Source organism: Protopterus annectens, chromosome 11.part0 (genome assembly GCF_019279795.1).
Source record: "Protopterus annectens isolate FY-2018-M chromosome 11.part0, PAN1.0, whole genome shotgun sequence".
NCBI lineage: Eukaryota > Metazoa > Chordata > Ceratodontiformes > Protopteridae > Protopterus > Protopterus annectens.
This window is the reverse complement of record NC_056745.1, coordinates 1,147,261,660-1,147,283,202: the sequence shown is the minus strand read 5'-3', so window position 1 is coordinate 1,147,283,202 and position 21,543 is coordinate 1,147,261,660. Positions and strand designations below refer to the sequence as shown.

Sequence of the window (21,543 nt, the reverse complement as noted above, 5' to 3'; positions counted from 1 at the left end):
CTATGTTGGTTTATTATACTGGTAAAATGTAGTAGAGCAGTAGTGGTGCTGTGCTGGGCCCTAAACCCATGCTGTGTTTCTGAGAGTAGGTTATTTGAGGTTAGGTATTGTATTGGATGCACATGGATGCATTTCTCTACTATTTTGGAGAGGGAGAGATAATCGCTATTGATCTATAGTCATTAAACCCTGTAGATGTGCAGCCTTTGTGCAGTGGTATGTTATAGGATTTTTTCCACAGTGACGGGATGTATTTTTCTGCTATAGACTTATTAATTAGTATGGAGACAGGGAAAATTGTGACTTCTGTGGCCAGTTTTAGGTAGTCTAATGGTAGTTGGTCTACAGCTATGGAAATAGTTTTTGGTTTAAGGAGCAACTTCATTATGAACAAGGTGGGTACTAGACTAAATCTGAAGAGCTGTGGGTGGTTTTGGTTGGACAGGGGTAGAGAGAGGGGGGTCAGATGTATTATTGTCTAAGAGATAATATTGATTGTATAAAGTAGAACTTAAACTGTGAGGGGATAGAGTCTGTCATATTTTGGAGAGGGAGCACCTTTTCTCCCTACTTCATCAATTTTTAGGGAGGGTTAGGGGGGACAGTACAAAGTATTGATCCAAAATCAGAGACATTTGAGAGGTATACTGTGGTATTTTATATTATTGCTAGACACTATACTTTCATGCTTTTCATTGGTCTTAAAATACACATTGAAGAAAAAAAAACTGACACCCAGCTTAACTTTTTAAGTGAATTAGAGTAACATTTACAATTGTCCCATTCTCAACCCTAATGACAATAAGAAAAAAAAAAAAAGAAAATCCATTCTGTGTGCAGTTTCTGTACTGCTGCCATTGGACATATACTTATCTGGTAACCTCAATGAACTTAAGGAAGTTCCTTTAATAGAAAAAAAATGAAACATGATCAGGAAACACCAAGATCATTTACCAAGAACAACCTATCTCTCCTGTTAGTCATGCCCTAGTGCTACTCAAGAGGAAGGTTTCTTGTCTCACCACCTAAGCTTTTATTTATTTATTTACTTATTTTTTATTTTAAGCATCTACAGTGTTTGCGGGGGCCCTGCACAGACATGGATGATCTTGACCCCTCCCCCCATTCTGGCTATGTTTATTATTGCTCATGGAAAATTTTGAACCACAATGAAGACAGTGATTCTTTAGTCATATAATGTTATGGTACATACATTATGCACTTATACTTCAATAAATGACGAGCTGTTAAGGATAAACCACTACTGGCTCCAGTATATTTCATTCTTCAACACACATGAAGTTGCTGTTGTAGTTTTTCAGTTAAATATATTTTACCTTTGTTAATCGTTCCAGTGTTTAAAATAGTGAAGCTTTCTGTTGCAGGTTTTATTCCATGTACATTAGTCTCTGAAAGACAGAAAGTAAGTACACCTCTGAAAAAGAATTAAGGGTTATAAAGAAATATAACTGAAGCTGCAGGTTCTTGAAGACCAAGGTGGAACATATCAGAACACGTAGACAATAAGTTAGTTTATACAATATTACATAATTAATATAGAACATTCCTAAGTTTGCCTCTTATATCTACTATGTCCTTCAAATAAAAAATCATGGATGTTTACTATCAGTCAGTAATGTCAGATATTAGAGTTCCATACTTCCTATTGTTAAGAAAATGCATATGTTACAAAACCACTTGCTCTGTTTTAAAGTTATCCCTGATTTGGAGTCTTCATTCCTCTATGAAGTTTGCCTTGTCCCTAAATGTCTACGGTCATAATCCCCTCACTCTCACTGCCATGTAGAGTCACAGACATCTGCACACACATACAGACACTCACCATGCATGACACACATACCTCTCAACTGTACAGATTTTCGTAGAATGCCCAGATTTTTGTCTCATAATTTTGGTCCATTTTTCATAAAATTGTGGTTTTCTGGCAAATTAGTGGCACATCATTAGGGATTGAAGTTAAATAATAATGCCAGACATTTGAGTTTCAGACTTCATACCCTTCAGAAAATTCATGCAAATGCAAAACCTGTTATTCTATCAACTTTCTAAGTTTCTAAGAGCAATATTTAAAACTTGTCCCTATTTTGGGGCCTTTATCCCACTTTTATTTATGGCTTTGTCCAGATTTCTTGCTCTTAGAGGTATGACACACACACATACACCGTACATGACTGCACTGAAAGCACACTCATCCATATACTCATATGCACTCATTCACACACACATATACACACACCCATCTTCTCTAATGATCTCTTAACTAATCCGCCTACTGAAACTACCCTGGCAGACATATACTCACATTAACGCACACACACACACACACACACACACACACACACACACACACACACACACACACACACACACCAACGTACAAACACCCCCTAAGACTGTACCCTTTCAGACATACACACAGGCTGTCATACACATTCACACACTCACACATTCCCTCACCAGTACGTCTCCTCTACACTCCCTGAAACTTAACCTGCAACGTAGTCTCTCCCATTTGAAGTAATGGGTACGTGGCATTTTGGCTGTGTTAATCAACATAGCTGGCTGTGCTAATTTATGCATCCTAGTGATTCTATGAAGCACATGGGCATGTAAATCTCTTCCCATAGGCCATTTCCTAGTGAGAGCACATAGCTACATAACATAGTCTGTTCCCCTGGAATGCCTCATTGGCATTTAGCATGGCCATGGAGCAGCCCACCATGGTGATTCTATGATTGTGTAGAATCACTATAGTGGACTTGTCCATGAGTTGGAAAGTCTACCACCCATGGTTTTCAGCCTGTGTTGGGGCTTCCCGCTGGCAGTAACCCTTTCTGAATCCTAGCCAATGCGTGTGTAGTCTTCCACCAAATGAGTCAGTTGTCTATCATGTGATCTTTTGTCACTGTGTGCATAAACACTAAAACGTAACATACACTGGCACAGGTATACTAAGCTTGTAACGCTGTGTGAGAGTACAACTGTATGTTTTTTTTTTTTTTTGGTAATTAATGAAAAATGTGTACCTTTTGTATGCTGTGTCTGTACTCTTGAAGTCTTGGGGCTTTTTGTAGCACCTTTTGTATCATCTGTAGATGTATCTATGAAACAAACAATAGGTAGTTCATTTTACAAGAGTAAGGTGTCAGATGTCGGAAAAAAATAAACAATCATTAACAAAGACACATTAAACTGTGGTTCATTTATGTAGTACAAGGAGAAGATTTAATTTATTTCCTTTCAATTATTAATTGAGAAATTCTTTATAGGCAAGGGAAAAAATCCACAGGAAACAAGACAAACATTTTCAGCAAATGTCTCAGTACACAAAGTATACAAACATTAATAATTATGAACAGTGAAAAATTAAAAAGAATAAACACTTGAGGATTATCAACAGCATACAAAAATAAATATGAGAACTGCTTGTTAACATCTCCTTAATACCGTAAACCGCCAGAAAAAAATCAGGAAAATAATCAGTTAGGAACTGCTCATCTGTATAAAGGAGCAGAACTTTTGGTTTACTTTCAAGGTGATTGACTAAGCATACGCATCTAACTTTAAGTGCTCTTTCAGAGTAATATCTAGAAGTTTCAAGGAGAGAGCTGTGATGCCCGTGCCCTTGCCCAGTAATCAAGGAGCTTCAATCCTCATTACTAACACCAGTGAGGGGTGTCTCATATAGCAGGAAATAACAAATACACAGAGTAAAGTGCAATTTCCCCTAAGAGCACACAGAGATCACAGTCAGTCCAGGGCTGATCGCTCCCTTGCTCTCCAGATCCCCAATAAGACTCCCCACTGGCACACCTATAGGGTCCAGATCTCAACCTAGTGGGCAAGTTAAAACCTCCAGCACCCTCTCTGTCCAACCAGTGCTTCATGTCCCTGCCCAAGTAACTGACACACACACACACTTTGAGAAGAGTTTATATAACCACACAGACACTCCTGGGAAAGGCAGGCACAGCTTCTCCAGCTGTGCCCCTTTTTCCCAGACTATATGGTAGTATCAGCTGCCACCACCCACTAATATTTATCAGCTACTCAAAGGCCCTTAAAAGGGTGTCCAATTATTACTGTGCAATATTATTATCCAATTGGTAGTATAGCTAAACACTCAAGGCTTATTAGAGTGACTTGGTACAGCATCACTATATACATGCAATGTACTCTAGAGCTTACATTATCGCTACACAAAACAGCCACAGTTAAAAGGGTTTAAAAATATTTAATAGTAAATAATTAAAAACACAGGGCAATACTTTTTACCACACAGTGCTAGTCAAGAGTTCAGAGATCACAGAGAAATACTTAAAATAATTCAGTAGTACAGTTCTGACATCACAGAAAAACACTAAATCTAAACTTTTTAGTTTCAAGCTATTTCTAAGAGAAAACACAAGTCTAAGATAAACTTACATATAGAGCAAGACAGTGCTGAGTTGGATGGTCAAGACAAAAATGCTTAATGCTCTCTGATTCTCTCTGTTTTTAAAATCACATTCCTGGTTCACATTACATCATTCTTCACACTTCCCCTGGGTTTTCCAGGCTAACAGGCTACATTCTTTGGTAAGCTCACACCAGGTCAAGAAGCAAAACCATTAAGGACATTTTATGCATGCAAATTCTGGCCATTACTCTGGCCTTATATCAGTGGCAGGAATTACTTCATTTAGACTGGCTGGAGCCGTGTTTACATCAAAGGGTCACAGCATGCTTTACTTGGTCAGTAGAGTGCGCTGCTTTTCCAGTTCCACATGTAACACTATTTTTACCATTTAAGACAACAAGCCTGTGGTTTACATTAATATTTACAGATGACAGGATTATCTATAAAATTCTATCGGGCTAGGCTGGCAGCCTTCACACCCCCCCCCCCCCTCCAGAGAACTCAAGCTAGTTTTTCAAGTGACCCGTGAGAGAGGGTTAGGTCTATCTGAGTATACCTTACCCAGTTCCCTGTCTTGAGAGCCCATCTGCATTGGCATTGCTAATTTCACTGCGGTGCTGCACTGACATATCATATGCTTGCAACCCTAGGCTCCATCTTAGTAACTTGGCATTTTGCTGGCTGGCTCTGTTTAACCATGTTAGGGGGTTGAGATCTGTCATAACAGTGAATTTCCTTCCGTACAGATAAGGCTGAAGTTTCTGCAGCGCCCACACTATGGTTAGACATTCCTTTTCTACATTTACATAGCATTCCTTCCTGGGTTGGAGCTTATGACTGAGATAAACCACTGGGTGCTCTTCTCCCTCTGAAGAAATCTGGCTAAGTACAGCCCCCACCCCATGGTTTGAAGCATCCACCTACACAACAAATTATTTGCTGTAATCTGAACTGGCTAATGCAGGGGGTCCTCCCAAAGCTTCTTTAACCTTCTGGAATGCCTGCTCACATGCTGTGGTCCACACTACCGTATCTGGCCTATTTTTCCTCGTCGGGTCTGTGAGGGGAGCAGCTATGGTACTATAACTGTAGATGAACTTTCTGTAGTACCCTGCTGTCCCTAAGAAATGCCCTCATCTGCTTTTTAGTAACAGGTGCAGGCCATGCCTGAATGGCTTCCACTTTGGCAGGTTCTGGCCTTATCTTACCACTCCCCAATCTATGTCCTAGGTAGGAGACCTCTGCCATACCCAGCTGACATTTGCTCGGGTTAATGGTCAACCCTGCCCTCTGTAGTCTGCCCAGCACCTCCCTGACATACTGAAGGTTCTCTGGCTAGGAATGGCTGTAGATGGCAATATCATCTAGGTAAGCAAGGGCAAACCCTCCTGCTCCTGCTAGGATATGATCTACCTGCCTCTGGAAAGTCACCGGGGCATTCTTCATCTCAAAGGGCATCTTTGTGAACTCATACAAGCCAAAAGGAGTCACAAAGGCTGACTTCTGTCTAGCCCTGGGAGTCAAGGGCACCTGCCAGTAATCCTTGGAAAGATCAATGGTTGTAGGATACTTAGCCCCACCCAGCTGCTCTAGGGCCTCATCTGTCCTAGGCATGGGGTAAGCATCCGACTCTGTGTGACTATTTAATTTCCTGTAGTCCACACAGAACCTGGTACTACCATCCTTCTATGGCACCAGCACCACTGAGGAGGCCCAGGGACTGTTGGACTCTTGAATCACCCCTAGGTCCAACATCTCCTGTACCTCCTCCCTCAGAGTTTGTTTGACTCTCTCAGGCACTCTATAATAGGCCTTTGGGGTCCTGTATACACCTGGTGCTGCACCAGGTGGGTGCACCCTGATTTCCCAGTGAACATGCCCCCAAATGTCTGCAACACTGCTCAGATTTCTCGAACCTGGGTAGGAGATAGCTGCTGGGACATTGCTACCCCTTCCACTGAGGTGTCAGCCCAAGCCTCACTGAGGAGAACAGTCCCCAGATCTCCCTCAGACTCCTCCTGCAATCCACTGCAAATGCTCAGCACAAGGGCCTTCCTATCATGGTAAGGTTTCATCATGTTAACATGGTACAATTTGTGCCCCTGCCTTCTGCCTAGCAGCTCCACCATGTAGTTAACATCACTTACCTTTCTTACCACCTTGTAGGGCCTCTCCCAAAGCTGTTTGCAGCTTATTGTGTCTGACAGGAATGAGAACTATTACCTGCTGCCCCACAGTATACTCTCTAGCTCGAGCATTCTTGTCATACCAAACCTTTTTCTGTTGTTGGGCTTCTGCCAGTTTCTCCTTGGCCAAGCCCATAAGTTCTCTGAGCCTTGTCCTGAGGTTTAGGATGTATGCCACAGCAGACTCCTTGTGAGACTCTCACTCACCTTCCCACTCATCTCAAATTAAATCTAGAGGTTCCCTCACCCTATGCCCATACAGTAACTCAAAGGGTGAAAAACCTCTGGATTCCTGGGGAAATTTTCTGTAAGCAAACAACAGATGGGGCATATATTTGTCCCACTCCCTCTTAAACTGATCTGCAAATCCCCGTAGCATGGACTTGATTGTAGAGTTTAACCTCTCAACAAGACCAATAGTCTGGAGATGGTAGGGGTAGTCTTCATATGCTTCACCCCACAGGACTTCCACAGACAAGCCAGCAGGTCTGACATGAAATTGGCATCTCTGTCCATCAGTATTTCTTTTGGGAAAACTACCCTACTGAAAATCTCTAACAAAGCATTTGCCACCTTCTCTGCCTCAATGGAGGACAAAGCCACTGCCTCAGGGTATCGTGTAGCATAATCCACTACCACTAGGATATAATTTTTCCCTGTGGAATTTGGGGTACTCAAAGGACCCACAATATCCATAGCTATCCTCTGAAATGGCTCCTCATTCACAGGCAAAGGCATCAAAGGAGCTCTCACCTTGTCTCCTGCCTTGCCTACCTTTTGGCACTGCTCACAGGTCCTGCAGTACCCTGTTACATCTCTGGAAATTCCAGGCCAATAGAAGTTCTGCATAATACGCCCTTTGTACGTTTTATGCCCATATGACCTGCAAAGGGAATATCATAGGCTGTGGCTAGAAGTGCCAGACAGTAGGCTCTAGGCACTACCAACTGCTGTACTCTCTCACCTTCTAGCCCTCCCTCAGGGGTCCACTCTCTATATAAGTAACCCTTTTATCCCAGTATACAGATTCCCCCTTTACTTGAGAATCAGGTGCCTCCCTAGCTACCTGCCTCAGGCCTTGCAATGTTGGGTCTGAGAGCTGAGCCTGCCTCAACTCTCTCCTTGTAACCTTTCCCAGCTCCCCTTCCACAGGAAGTCTGGCATCATTTGACAGTGGTGCCTCACTGTCAGCCTGGGTACTACTAATCATCTCTACCTTTGCAGTCACTCTGTCCAAGGGACCATCAGTACCCCCAAGCAGCTGTGGCTCACATTCAGTCTCACTGCTATAGGGTAGCTCCCTCCCTGAAGTAACCACCTCACCAGTCCTGGCTGCAAGTATACAGTCTGTCTGGGTCTCCCCCAGACTACCAGACCCATATGCTTGTCTCCTAGCCTGATTGCTTGTAACTGCATAAGCACATGGTACTGCCTCATCCAACTCCTTTCCTCTCAGGACATCTGCAGGATGGTAGTTTACTATCCCTGTTGTCTCAAGACAACCTACTATTGGCATTTTGTCTTTCCCACTTACTGTCTCTCTCATCTGTTGTTCCCCACCTTGCCTCCGTGGCCATCTGTATGCCACATGGCCCCACTGGTTGCATTCAAAACATTTAACCCTAGCTCCTGGACATGTATCTGGACTAGTGGCTTCCCCTGCTACTGGCAGATTCTTTTGGGGCAGTCTGGGCTGCCCACCATGGGTTCCTTTAAACCCATGAGCAGTACTGGGGGTCTCTTTCCTGTGCAGGGCCACTCTGCTTGCCAGGTATAGGTCTCTTTTCTTCCCCAACTTATCTGAAATAGCACATTGTCTATCAGCTAACCAGATCTTCATGTCCTCAGGCAAAGTGCGAAAGGGCTTGTTCCCTCACCAAACGTTCTGCCAGCCCTTCAAACGTGGTGACCTGACATCCATTAACCCACCTATGGAAATAAGTGCTCAGTTCAGCAACATATTCACACACACTTTCATCTGCCTTGCGTCTATGTTCACAAAACTTTTTCCTATATGTTTCAGGTGTTATCTTAAACAATTCTAACAAGTGAGTTTTAACAGTAGTATAATCAAAACATGCAACGTCAGACATTTTTGACAAAACAGTTACAGCTTTACCATGGAGTAAGGGGGTCAGGAACCATATCCAGGGCCTTTGGTCAACACTATACTGTTTGCATACCCACTCAAACATATCAATGAAACTATCAAAATTATCCCCCTCTTTAAATTGCGGAAGAAATTTACTGACCTTTTGTGCTTCTGGGGTCTAGTCACTCCTTTGCCCATTACCTCCATGACTCTGGCGAAGAGTCAGCATTTCCCTCTCATGCCTCTCCTTTTCCTCAGCTTCTGTCTCCAGATGCCTGGCCTCCAACTCAAGTCTCTTTAGCTCCAGATGGATTTTTAAGTCCTCTGCAGAAAGGTTCAGCTGTCCATTTTCCGAGGGTGTTATATCTCCACTGCCAGTCTGATTGTCCTCCTGGTTGCTGTTTTCTGATGCAGTTGTAACCAAGGCTGCAATCAGGTCTGCCTTAGTCAGGTTTCCATGCACCAGTTCCCTAGCCTGGCACATCATAGCCAGCTGGCTCCTTGTCAGCTTTCCATACTCCGCTGCTGACATGCTGCCTGCTCACCCTGACTAAGCTAACTAAAGAAATAAAACAATTGTGATCTGAACTCTGAGTATTCACTGCATGGCTGATTTAGAGTACAAAACACCTTCAGAGCTCACTGTACACAAGCTACATGAATTCACTCTACCCACACCACTACAAGCCAATTAGTATTTGCCAACTAACTAATATGTGATGTGCCTATCCCACCACTGCCACCAATTAATATGTGACGCCCGTGTTTTGGCCCAGCAATCAAGGAGCCTCAATCCTCACCACTAACACCAGTGAAGGGCGTCTCATATAGCAGGAAAGGATAACAAATACACACAGTAAAGTGCAATTTCCCCTAAGAGCACACAGAGATCACAGCCAGTCCAGGACCGGTCGCTCCCTTGCTCTCCAGGTCACCAGTAAGACTCCCCACTGGCACAGCTATAGGGTCCATATCTTAGCCTAGTGGGCAAGCTAAAACCTCCAGCACCCTCTCTGTCCAACCAGTGCTTTCATGTCCCTGCCAAGTAGCTGACAGACAGACACACACACACTTTGAGAAGAGTTTATATAACCACACAGACACTCCTGGGGAAGGCAGGCACAGCTTCTCCAGCTGTGCCCCTTTTTCCCAGACTATATGGTAGTATCAGCTGCCACCACCCACTAATATTTATCAGCTACTCAAAGGCCCTTAAAAGGGTGTCCAATTATTACTGTGCAATATTATTATCCAGTTGGTAGTATAGCTAAAAAGTCAAGGCTTATTAGAGTGACTTGGTACAGGATCATTATATACATGCAGTGTACTCTAAAGTTTAAATTATCTCTACACAAAACAGCCACAGTTAAAAGGGTTTAAAAATATTTAATAATAAATAATTAAAAACACAAGACAATACTTTTTTACACAGTGCTAGTCAAGAGTTCAGCGATCACAGAGAAATACTTAAAATAATTCGGTAGTACAGTTCTGACATCACAGAAAAACACTTAGTCTAAACTTTCTAGTTTCTAGCTATTTCTAAGAGAAAACACAACTCTAAGATAAACTTACATATAGAGCAAGACAGTGTTGAGTTGGATGGTCAAGACAAAAATGGAAATACTCTCTGATTCTCTCTGTTTTTAAAATTACATTCCTGGTTCACATTACATCATTCTTCACACTTCCCTGGGTTTCCCATGCTAACAGGCTACATTCTTTGGTAAGCTTATACCAGGTCAGGAAGCAAAGTCATTGAGGACCATTTATGCATGCAAATTCTGGCCATTACTCTGGCCTTAAAACAATAGCAAGAATTCCTTCATCTAGACTGGCCGGAGCCGTGTTTACATCAAAGGGTTACAACATGTTTTACTTAGTCAATAGAGTGCCTTGTTGTTCCATTTTTTTCCAGTTCCACATGTAACACTATTTTTACCATTTAAGACAACAAGTCTTGAGGTTTACAGTAATATTTACAGATGACAAAATTATCTATAAAATGATATCAGGCTAGGCTGGCAGCCTTCACAAGAGCTACTTCCAGTTGAGTACTAGTATAACAGAATGTTGAGGGGACTATTTAGGAAACACTCTGTAGATGTGAAAAAAAATAATACCTTCTTGGCTGTATTTAGAGCCAGGACAGATTTATACAACTACTTTTGAAGTTTATCAGAACTAACCTGGAGATTGCAATGTGTTTGTCTGTATAAGGGGCCAGAATAGAGGACAGTAGAATTATCTGTATATTGGATTAATTTGGCCGGAGCACAGTGATACATATTACATTAAGAGCAAGTACACTATTAAATTGATAGCTTTTGAAGATCTAAAATTTCCAGTGCATTTTCTCAGAAATAAATATTGGATACCATTAAATGTTAATTCTGATTTACTCTGCAGTTTAAGATTATGTATATTCCAGCTAGCTTCACATTTCTCACTGATACTCAATAATCCTATTTTATTTTCCTCTGTTTTTGCCTGCAGGAAATAGTGTTTAAAGGATTAGTTCATATAAAATCACTTTAGCTAGCAGATCTACGAGAATGTCTCTTTGGCATCTTCCTTTTGGGAGTTGGAGGAATAATTAGGCCTTGTTGAAGTTTCAAGTGGTTTATTCAGTCAAGCAGGAAGATGGACAGTGGGGATTATGGCTTTGTGTATATCATTTAAGCAGAGCTCTCAAACATCTCCTTAAAGAGGGCATTTCTGCCTAGACGGTTTATGCAGTAAACGCATAGAGTTAATTTAACAATCTATTACCTTTTTCTAGGTTCATTTACACACTTTGTAGTGTGTTGTGTTTTGGATCTGTTTTTAAAATTATTACTGTATGCATATGCTATGCAATTTGGGTAGTTATTTACGTGAATGATAGCCTTTCTTTTGTTGTAATAATCAAATTCATTCCGCAGTTGATTTATGGTAGGTGATGGTGCTGTTGTGAAGGTTATAATTTGGCATTCTCTAGCACTTGAAGTTATCTACTGATAAAGCATAAATATTTCTAATACACAGATCACATATGAACCAGGGCAGGAAAAGCACTTCAGATTTTCTTCTAAAAAAATAAATCATGTTACCACTACAGCTACTTTATTGTTTGGCATAAAGGAAAACAAGATGGGTACTTTATTTATTTTACATTTATTTACTGGGACAGTGTGACCAGGCAGAAAAAAGCCCATTTTCAGTGGAGGCCCAGGGATATATTTCTAGTCAGCTAGGTGGTATTTTTGCCTCTCTTGCCTCCAGTTAGATAGTGATCTCTTTTTGTGTTCATTCTTAGAGGTGGTAGTTTGGCTTGGTTTGCTGTATGCCTCCCATTGGCTTGATTTTTATCATTGTGCCTCCTGTTGGTTTCCTTGGTCAGAGATATTAGCATGTGTTTCTTTAGTGTAATCTTCTCCTATAGAAAAGAAAAAGGCTTTTGGGTTCAGGAAATGCCTGAAGTGTTACCATAAATTTCATCCCTCAAGAACAAGCATACCTTATGTGTGGTTTGCCTGGTGGTGGTACACGTGGATGTCCAGTGTGACAGCTGTAGAGAATTTGCATATAAGACCTTTCAAGAGAGCGGGAACAACTTAATTTTAAAAGGTTTACTGGCTAGGGCTCAAAAGAGGGAGAAGAGGAAGCTACAAGAACAGAGAGAATTTGGAGATATTGCTAGGCTTTCCCTGTCTATTGCAAAGATGTTGTATACTGAAATTCCCCTGTGTAGACTAGATCAGCACCTGTGAGGGCTCTGAGCAGTGGTCAACGTCATGGGGGGGGGGGGGTGTAGTTGAAAATTTCTGTTGTGTAGAATCCTCTTCATGAAAAAAAAAAGGCTACACAATATTTTCCTGTAAGAAGGAGCTTTCAGTCAACTTAAGGTCCAGGTAATCCTCCTTTTTTTATGTTCATTCCTCTGTATCTCTCAGTAGTTCATGTATAACAATTAATCCTGACAGGGAAAAATGAGGGCTCTTGTCAAGGCTGAGAATGAGATTTGCGTCCTATTTTCTCTCTCATTTACCAGGGTGGTAAGAGGAGGTTGCATCTTCTCTATTATTTATGTTGTTTCTTCAAATTCAAAAAGTTATGCACATGTCTTTACATTGATATCAACTCCTTCTTCAGTGCCATTGTGTATTTATGTGCCAGTGACCTTGTTGCTGACTTGTTCACTACCTAAGATCACTAGGCTCCACATTCATGGTTTCAACAAGTTCTGACCTTGAGGTTGTTCTTCTTTCAATTGCATTGACACTGGTGTCCTCAGGCTCAAAACAGTTCTCAGTACCATTGTTCCACTTGGTAGGTTCACAGGATCATAGGTAGCTACTGGGCTGGGCATGCAGTCATTGAGGCCATTAAGGATCTAGCTCAAATTCTAATTTTCCCAAAGCACTATCTGGCTAAGTGACTTGCTCAACGTCACATAGCAGGCAAATGAAGATGGAAAGATTCAAGCCCTGTTCCATTGACACAAGAAGTGGATAATTAACAAGTCAGAGCTTTAGTCCTCTCCTCTAACTGCCATTGAGACTTGGATTTTAAGACTCAGCATCAAGCATGCTGGTGCCAATTCCTTCCTTGTTGCATTTTTTTCAGTGCTTAGATCTGTATTGTCAGGTCCTAAGCATTTGGAGATGGGTCAGAAAACATCAACCTTGTCAACTATTCTTCTCCTAGAATCTGCATTGACATAGCTCTACAGCAGGACACCAGCAAATGCAACACCTCTAGTCTTCATATTTCATCTAGCTCTATGTTTACTGATTGAACAGCATGTTCATCGAACGGAACAAAAACCTTTATTGACAAAAAGAATAATACTGAGTGCTGAGCGCTTTCACCCACATCCACCGTGGGTTTCTTCAGAGTTATTAAATTAAATTATGGAGCTAATGGAGCAGTTACTACAGCAGCAGTTGGCTTTAACACAGCGGATACTGTCCGCAATAAAAGGAAAAGAAGTCACCTTTGGTGAAGTGCAGAACAACTTAGATGAAGTACAAAATGAAAACGCTGTTTTTTCTGATGCTGAGGAGCAGATATTTACTCTCCATTCCACTCCGGGTACATCACGTAGCAATCCAGGTGCTAGTAATGGTTTGGGAGATCCTATTGGCAGTCGGACAACGCGTATGGGACCAGGAAGTGATGGCCACGCTGTTCCGCTACCGGATTTGTCACCAAACGCTAGGAACGGACTGCACGGAGAAAGTAATGTGGATTGTAGAGTTGCAGATTTGAAATCTGTACTTTTGGCGCCAAATTTTCCAGTACAACGGAATGAAATGGGTATCGGAAGTCTGAATAAGCAGATGGAAACATTTGAAAGAACATTGAGAAAGTTTAAGACTATTCAGATGGACAATGTGTTTTTGGAGAGATCGCTAGAGCTTAAACAAATTCCAAAGGGGCTTAGAGTATTCAAGGTACCCTTTGGTTTTGAAAACAACAACAATTTATTACAAGAACTCACGGACATCTTTGATAACACTGGTATGCAATTAATTAAATTGATTATTAAGAATAATAATGACAGATTAAGCAAGTTGAAAGAGTCCTTAACTGTGCTTGATAACAATATTAAAAAAGATTTGTTGTTTGATTATAACAAAAGTAAATTTGACAGCATACTGAACGATATGAAGAGATATGTGAGTAAAGGGTTAGATATTAAAAATGCAAAGCTTCAACGTGACACTAAGGATTATTTATGTAATACTGCATATACACATTTTCGAGATTTTAAGCGTTTTTTTAGGGTTCACAATAATGGCCCTGTTACAAATGTGAATGCAATTGTAGTACAGAATGAAGAGGTTGCAGGGCAGGATAGAACAAATATGAATTTAGATGATAATAGAGAAGTTTTTTTAGAAGGGCCTGTGCTCCGCAGATCAGAACGTTTAAGAGAACGTTATCAGGGACAGAACCAGCACTACAATCAGCAGTACAATGGAGGGGGGAGATACAGGTACCAAGCACACCATTATTAGATGGACAGCAGAAGCTTGGCTGCTTGAGTACACCCCCAGATTTAACAACTATTAACGCTGTTACTAACAGTAATAATGATACTATAACAAAAGATTATTGTGAAACAGTGGATAAACAGAATGATATTAACAATATGTTTTCAACAGATAGCAGTAATGAAAGTAATATAATTAATGGAAGTATTGTGAGTGCAATTGAATCGCATGTTCAGGACTGCAATGGGAGAAATGAGCGTTGTGTTTATACAATGTTGAATGGTCAAGAATTTGATGGTTTTGAGCAAAATCAAAGTTATGTGTGGGAAAATGGTGAATGTGAAATTATTACAGGAGGTAATTTCTCCATGTATAATTATACAGACAAATTTTAAACAACAACTATCTTTCACTTTTTAAAAAGGGCTTTAAGTTTATTCCTAACTATCAAGTGGACATTGGTAAATTATTAGTGAATTTAAAGATGTACACAAGAAGTTTAAACCTTAGAATTTATTTTAAGAGGAAATTTGACAATAGGATTGATATGGACATGAAAAACATTACTTTGAGAAGGTCAAGTACATTTATTCCACCAAACAATCCTATAGTGCATTTGTTTGAAATGTTTTGTGAAGTGCAGTTAAGGAAAGCTTGGAAGGAAAGTAATTTTTCTAAAGACAATTTAACTGAAGCAGAAAGGTTTTGTTTAAATGAGTTGAGTGCTTCTGATAAAATGAGAATTATGAAACCAGATAAAGGGGGAGGGGTGGTCTTGATGACTAAACTGGATTACAATAACAAAATGAGCATTATGTTAGGTGATGAGACCACTTATAAGAGGGTAGCAAGGTATGATTTAACAAAGGCATACACAAAAGTTGATTGGCAATTATATGATTTATTGATGGAAGGAATTATTACTAAGGCTGAATTTGAGTACCTTTCGGATGAACATCCTTTGACGCCATCAATTTTCGGTATACCCAAAATACACAAAAGTGCCTCTAACCCCCCTTTTAGACCTATAGTTTCTGCAAAGCAGTCAAAAATGGAAGCTATAGCTCATTATGTGGATATAAATTGTAAGGAAAGAGTAGCAAGTATTAAGCACATTCTAAAGGATTCATGGCATTGCCTAGAATTGCTTCATAGTTACAGAAATGAGAATTTGAAAGAGGTATATTTAGTGACAATAGACATTGTTAGTTTATTTTCTGTAATTCCTTTGACAGAAGGTTTAGAGTTATTTGAGAATAGTTTGGAGGCTTTTGGAAATTTCCATACAGTAAAACGAAAGCTTCTTGTCGACCTGATGGAATTGGTATTAAAAAACAATTTTTTCCAGCATGAGGGAGAATATTACCAACAATGTGCAGGTGTGGCAATGGGGGCTAGATGTGCCCCCATATATGCGAATCTGGTGCTAGCTATGTGGGAGAAGCAAAAAGTATTCGAAAGTATGTATTGGTCAAAAATAGATTTATACCTAAGGTTCCTGGACGATATACTGATATTTTGGAAGGGAAACAGAGAGGAACTTAACAATTTTATAGATTATCTAGAAGGCAGTACTACATTTTTAAAATTTACATACAGTATGGAATATGAGAGTTGTGAATATCTGGAATTGAAAATTTACAAATGTGATGACAAGTTAAATTCTACAATACATCGTAAAAAAACTTTTTCGAACTCTTATTTGCATTTCGATAGCTGTCACCCCTATTTTCAGAAAAGAAATTTAGTAAAAGGGCAAATGGTGAGGTTATCGAGAATAATAAGTGATGATATAGAATTTAGTAGTGAGCTAATAAAGTTGGAAAATATGTTTTTGGAAAGAGGGTACCCAAAAAATTTAGTTGAGAGGATTAGGTGTGAAGTGAGTAACAAAAGGAAGGACATGTTTAAACCATTACTGCTACATGGTACCCTCAACAAAAATGAGAAGAAAAACAACTATGATGGGAAGGTAGGAGCTTTTATAGTCCCTTACAGTAACAATATTAATAACTTTACTGACACTATTAAAGAATGTTATGAAAAGGTTTTTGTTAATCAAACAGATATTTTACAGTATATAGGGAGTACACCTTCTATAGTTTTTAGTAGAGGAAGAAACTTGAAAAACTATTTTGAAAGTCAAACTTTATTTAAAAATTCTACAATGAGAAAGTGTGGTTTATGTAAAAGTTGGCGATTTATTAATGATGGGCCATATGTTACATTGCATGGTTACAATAGGATGCTAAGATGTCCAGGAAATGTAAATTGTAACACAAAATTAGTTGTATATTTAGCCACATGCCTGTCATGTTCCTCATTTTATATAGGGAAAACCAAAAGGAAGCTTAGAGAAAGAATAATTGAGCACAATAGAGATATTAAAAACAAGAAGGCTACTAGTTCCCTATATACACACAGTACAAAATGTAAAGGTTTCAAGAGGTTTCTATTTTTTGTTATAGATAGGGTACCAGACACTAATTGTAACAATGAAGGTGATTTGAATACATTGCTTGAGACCAAAGAATGTCTATGGCAGCTTAGGCTAAATGCTTGTACACAGCCGGGACTAAATGAACATGTATCAATTGCAAGTTATTTAAAAATGAAATCCTATATTATATAGGCATTATGTATTTTTATTATTAATTGATATACTAAGGTTTTTAAATATTTTAGATAGATTGTATTTATTTGTATATTTTGACTTGAAGTTTATTTATTTATAATAAGAATATTTATTTTTAAAATGAATTTTTATGTTATGCAAATATAATAGATTTCTTTTGATATAGTATTTTTGACAGATTAAGATATATATTTTTTATATATTTTTTACATATATCATATATTCTGCACATTATAATTGCAGTATTTTTTGATACATTCAATATATGTTATATATATATATTTTTTGCACATCACATTTATTTATTTATTTATCAATTTATTCAAATATTTATTAGAATTTTAAAGTATATAACACAATGTTTTTTTATAAATAGGTTATGATTGGTTTTATGTCATTATACTAGGGCTATCTGATTGAATTATGTATGTTTATATTTTTAATTAATTAATTTAATAGATGGGTACATCAGACAATGTACTAAAATGTGATTGGTTCTTGTTCTTCATCTGTTATGTATAAAAACTAACTGCTCCAGTTCTTTAATAACTCTGAAGAAACCCACGGTGGATGTGGGTGAAAGCGCTCAGCGCTCAGTATTATTCTTTTTGTCAATAAAGGTTTTTGTTCCGTGGATCCAGTCAGCGTTTTACTTTTATTATTTTTTACTAGTTTTTCGTTTTGTTTTTTTTGTTGTACTAAGTATCGTTTGAGTAATTCGCTTGTTGGTAGATATGGACATCTACCTTTTATTAGCTAAATTGTGGACTGTGTATATATAGTGGATTTTATTTTACATCACAAATTATGGAGCTAATGGAGCAGTTACTACAGCAGCAATTGGCTTTAACACAGCGGATACTGTCCGCAATAAAAGGAAAAGAAGTCACCTTTGGTGAAGTGCAGAACAACTTAGATGAAGTACAAAATGAAAACGCTGTTTTTTCTGATGCTGAGGAGCAGATTTTTACTCTCCATTCCACTCCGGGTACATCACGTAGCAATCCAGGTGCTAGTAATGGTTTGGGAGATCCTATTGGCAGTCGGACAACGCATATGGGACCAGGAAGTGATGGCCACGCTGTTCCGCTACCGGATTTGTCACCAAACGCTAGGAACGGACTGCACGGAGAAAGTAATGTGGATTGTAGAGTTGCAGATGTGAAATCTGTACTTTTGGCGCCAAATTTTCCAGTACAACGGAATGAAATGGGTATCGGAAGTCTGAATAAGCAGATGGAAACATTTGAAAGAACATTGAGAAAGTTTAAGACTATTCAGATGGACAATGTGTTTTTGGAGAGATCGCTAGAGCTTAAACAAATTCCAAAGGGGCTTAGAGTATTCAAGGTACCCTTTGGTTTTGAAAACAACAACAATTTATTACAAGAACTCACGGACATCTTTGATAACACTGGTATGCAATTAATTAAATTGATTATTAAGAATAATAATGACAGATTAAGCAAGTTGAAAGAGTCCTTAACTGTGCTTGATAACAATATTAAAAAAGATTTGTTGTTTGATTATAACAAAAGTAAATTTGACAGCATACTGAACGATATGAAGAGATATGTGAGTAAAGGGTTAGATATTAAAAATGCAAAGCTTCAACGTGACACTAAGGATTATTTATGTAATACTGCATATACACATTTTCGAGATTTTAAGCGTTTTTTTAGGGTTCACAATAATGGCCCTGTTACAAATGTGAATGCAATTGTAGTACAGAAAGAAGAGGTTGCAGGGCAGGATAGAACAAATATGAATTTAGATGATAATAGAGAAGTTTTTTAGAAGAGCCTGTGCTCCGCAGATCAGAACGTTTAAGAGAACGTTATCAGGGACAGAACCAGCACTACAATCAGCAGTACAATGGAGGGGGGAGATACAGGTACCAAGCACACCATTATTAGATGGACAGCAGAAGCTTGGCTGCTTGAGTACACCCCCAGATTTAACAACTATTAACGCTGTTACTAACAGTAATAATGATACTATAACAAAAGATTATTGTGAAACAGTGGATAAACAGAATGATATTAACAATATGTTTTCAACAGATAGCAGTAATGAAAGTAATATAATTAATGGAAGTATTGTGAGTGCAATTGAATCGCATGTTCAGGACTGCAATGGGAGAAATGAGCGTTGTGTTTATACAATGTTGAATGGTCAAGAATTTGATGGTTTTGAGCAAAATCAAAGTTATGTGCGGGAAAATGGTGAATGTGAAATTATTACAGGAGGTAATTTCTCCATGTATAATTATACAGACAAAATTTTAAACAACAACTATCTTTCACTTTTTAAAAAGGGCTTTAAGTTTATTCCTAACTATCAAGTGGACATTGGTAAATTATTAGTGAATTTAAAGATGTACACAAGAAGTTTAAACCTTAGAATTTATTTTAAGAGGAAATTTGACAATAGGATTGATATGGACATGAAAAACATTACTTTGAGAAGGTCAAGTACATTTATTCCACCAAACAATCCTATAGTGCATTTGTTTGAAATGTTTTGTGAAGTGCAGTTAAGGAAAGCTTGGAAGGAAAGTAATTTTTCTAAAGACAATTTAACTGAAGCAGAAAGGTTTTGTTTAAATGAGTTGAGTGCTTCTGATAAAATGAGAATTATGAAACCAGATAAAGGGGGAGGGGTGGTCTTGATGACTAAACTGGATTACAATAACAAAATGAGCATTATGTTAGGTGATGAGACCACTTATAAGAGGGTAGCAAGGTATGATTTAACAAAGGCATACACAAAAGTTGATTGGCAATTATATGATTTATTGATGGAAGGAATTATTACTAAGGCTGAATTTGAGTACCTTTCGGTTGAACATCCTTTGACGCCATCAATTTTCGGTATACCCAAAATACACAAAAGTGCCTCTAACCCCCCTTTTAGACCTATAGTTTCTGCAAAGCAGTCAAAAATGGAAGCTATAGCTCATTATGTGGATATAAATTGTAAGGAAACAGTAGCAAGTATTAAGCACATTCTAAAGGATTCATGGCATTGCCTAGAATTGCTTCATAGTTACAGAAATGAGAATTTGAAAGAGGTATATTTAGTGACAATAGACATTGTTAGTTTATTTTCTGTAATTCCTTTAACAGAAGGTTTAGAGTTATTTGAGAATAGTTTGGAGGCTTTTGGAAATTTCCATACAGTAAAACGAAAGCTTCTTGTCGACCTGATGGAATTGGTATTAAAAAACTTTTTTTCCAGCATGAGGGAGAATATTACCAACAATGTGCAGGTGTGGCAATGGGGGCTAGATGTGCCCCCATATATGCGAATCTGGTGCTAGCTATGTGGGAGAAGCAAAAAGTATTCGAAAGTATGTATTGGTCAAAAATAGATTTATACCTAAGGTTCCTGGACGATATACTGATATTTTGGAAGGGAAACAGGGAGGAACTTAACAATTTTATAGATTATCTAGAAGGCAGTACTACATTTTTAAAATTTACATACAGTATGGAATATGAGAGTTGTGAATATCTGGATTTGAAAATTTACAAATGTGATGACAAGTTAAATTCTACAATACATCGTAAAAAAACTTTTTCGAACTCTTATTTGCATTTTGATAGCTGTCACCCCTATTTTCAGAAAAGAAATTTAGTAAAAGGGCAAATGGTGAGGTTATCGAGAATAATAAGTGATGATATAGAATTTAGTAGTGAGCTAATAAAGTTGGAAAATATGTTTTTGGAAAGAGGGTACCCAAAAAATTTAGTTGAGAGGATTAGGTGTGAAGTGAGTAACAAAAGGAAGGACATGTTTAAACCATTACTGCTACATGGTACCCTCAACAAAAATGAGAAGAAAAACAACTATGATGGGAAGGTAGGAGCTTTTGTAGTCCCTTACAGTAACAATATTAATAACTTTACTGACACTATTAAAGAATGTTATGAAAAGGTTTTTGTTAATCAAACAGATATTTTACAGTATATAGGGAGTACACCTTCTATAGTTTTTAGTAGAGGAAGAAACTTGAAAAACTATTTTGAAAGTCAAACTTTATTTAAAAATTTTATAATGAGAAAGTGTGGTTTCTGTAAAAGTTGTCGATTTATTAATGATGGGCCATATGTTACATTGCATGGTTACAGTAGGACGCTAAGATGTCCAGGAAATGTAAATTGTAACACAAAATTAGTTGTATATTTAGCCACATGCCTGTCATGTTCCTCATTTTATATAGGGAA

At 38.5% G+C, this 21,543-nt stretch overlaps 2 protein-coding genes across 7 annotated transcripts in view; one reads left to right on the top strand and one right to left on the bottom strand.

Annotated features, from left to right (window-relative positions):
- The window catches only part of CCDC146 (coiled-coil domain containing 146), a 4,019,163-nt gene that overhangs the window by 1,411,382 nt on the left and 2,586,238 nt on the right, over positions 1-21,543 (top strand). The gene's annotated exons all lie outside the window — the stretch shown is intronic.
- Positions 1-21,543, bottom strand: part of LOC122815746 (fibrinogen beta chain-like) — a 674,021-nt gene that overhangs the window by 387,709 nt on the left and 264,769 nt on the right. For 4 of the 6 annotated variants that reach the window (XM_044088499.1, XM_044088501.1, XM_044088503.1 and 1 more), the window contains exons 3-4: positions 3,048-3,122; positions 1,338-1,409 (exon numbers count right to left, since the gene is read on the bottom strand). In XM_044088499.1, coding sequence (XP_043944434.1) covers positions 1,338-1,409; positions 3,048-3,122 — 147 coding nt within the window. The remainder of the gene's footprint in view (positions 1-1,337; positions 1,410-3,047; positions 3,123-21,543) is intronic. The other 2 variants (XM_044088502.1, XM_044088504.1) reach the window with 1 other exon arrangement.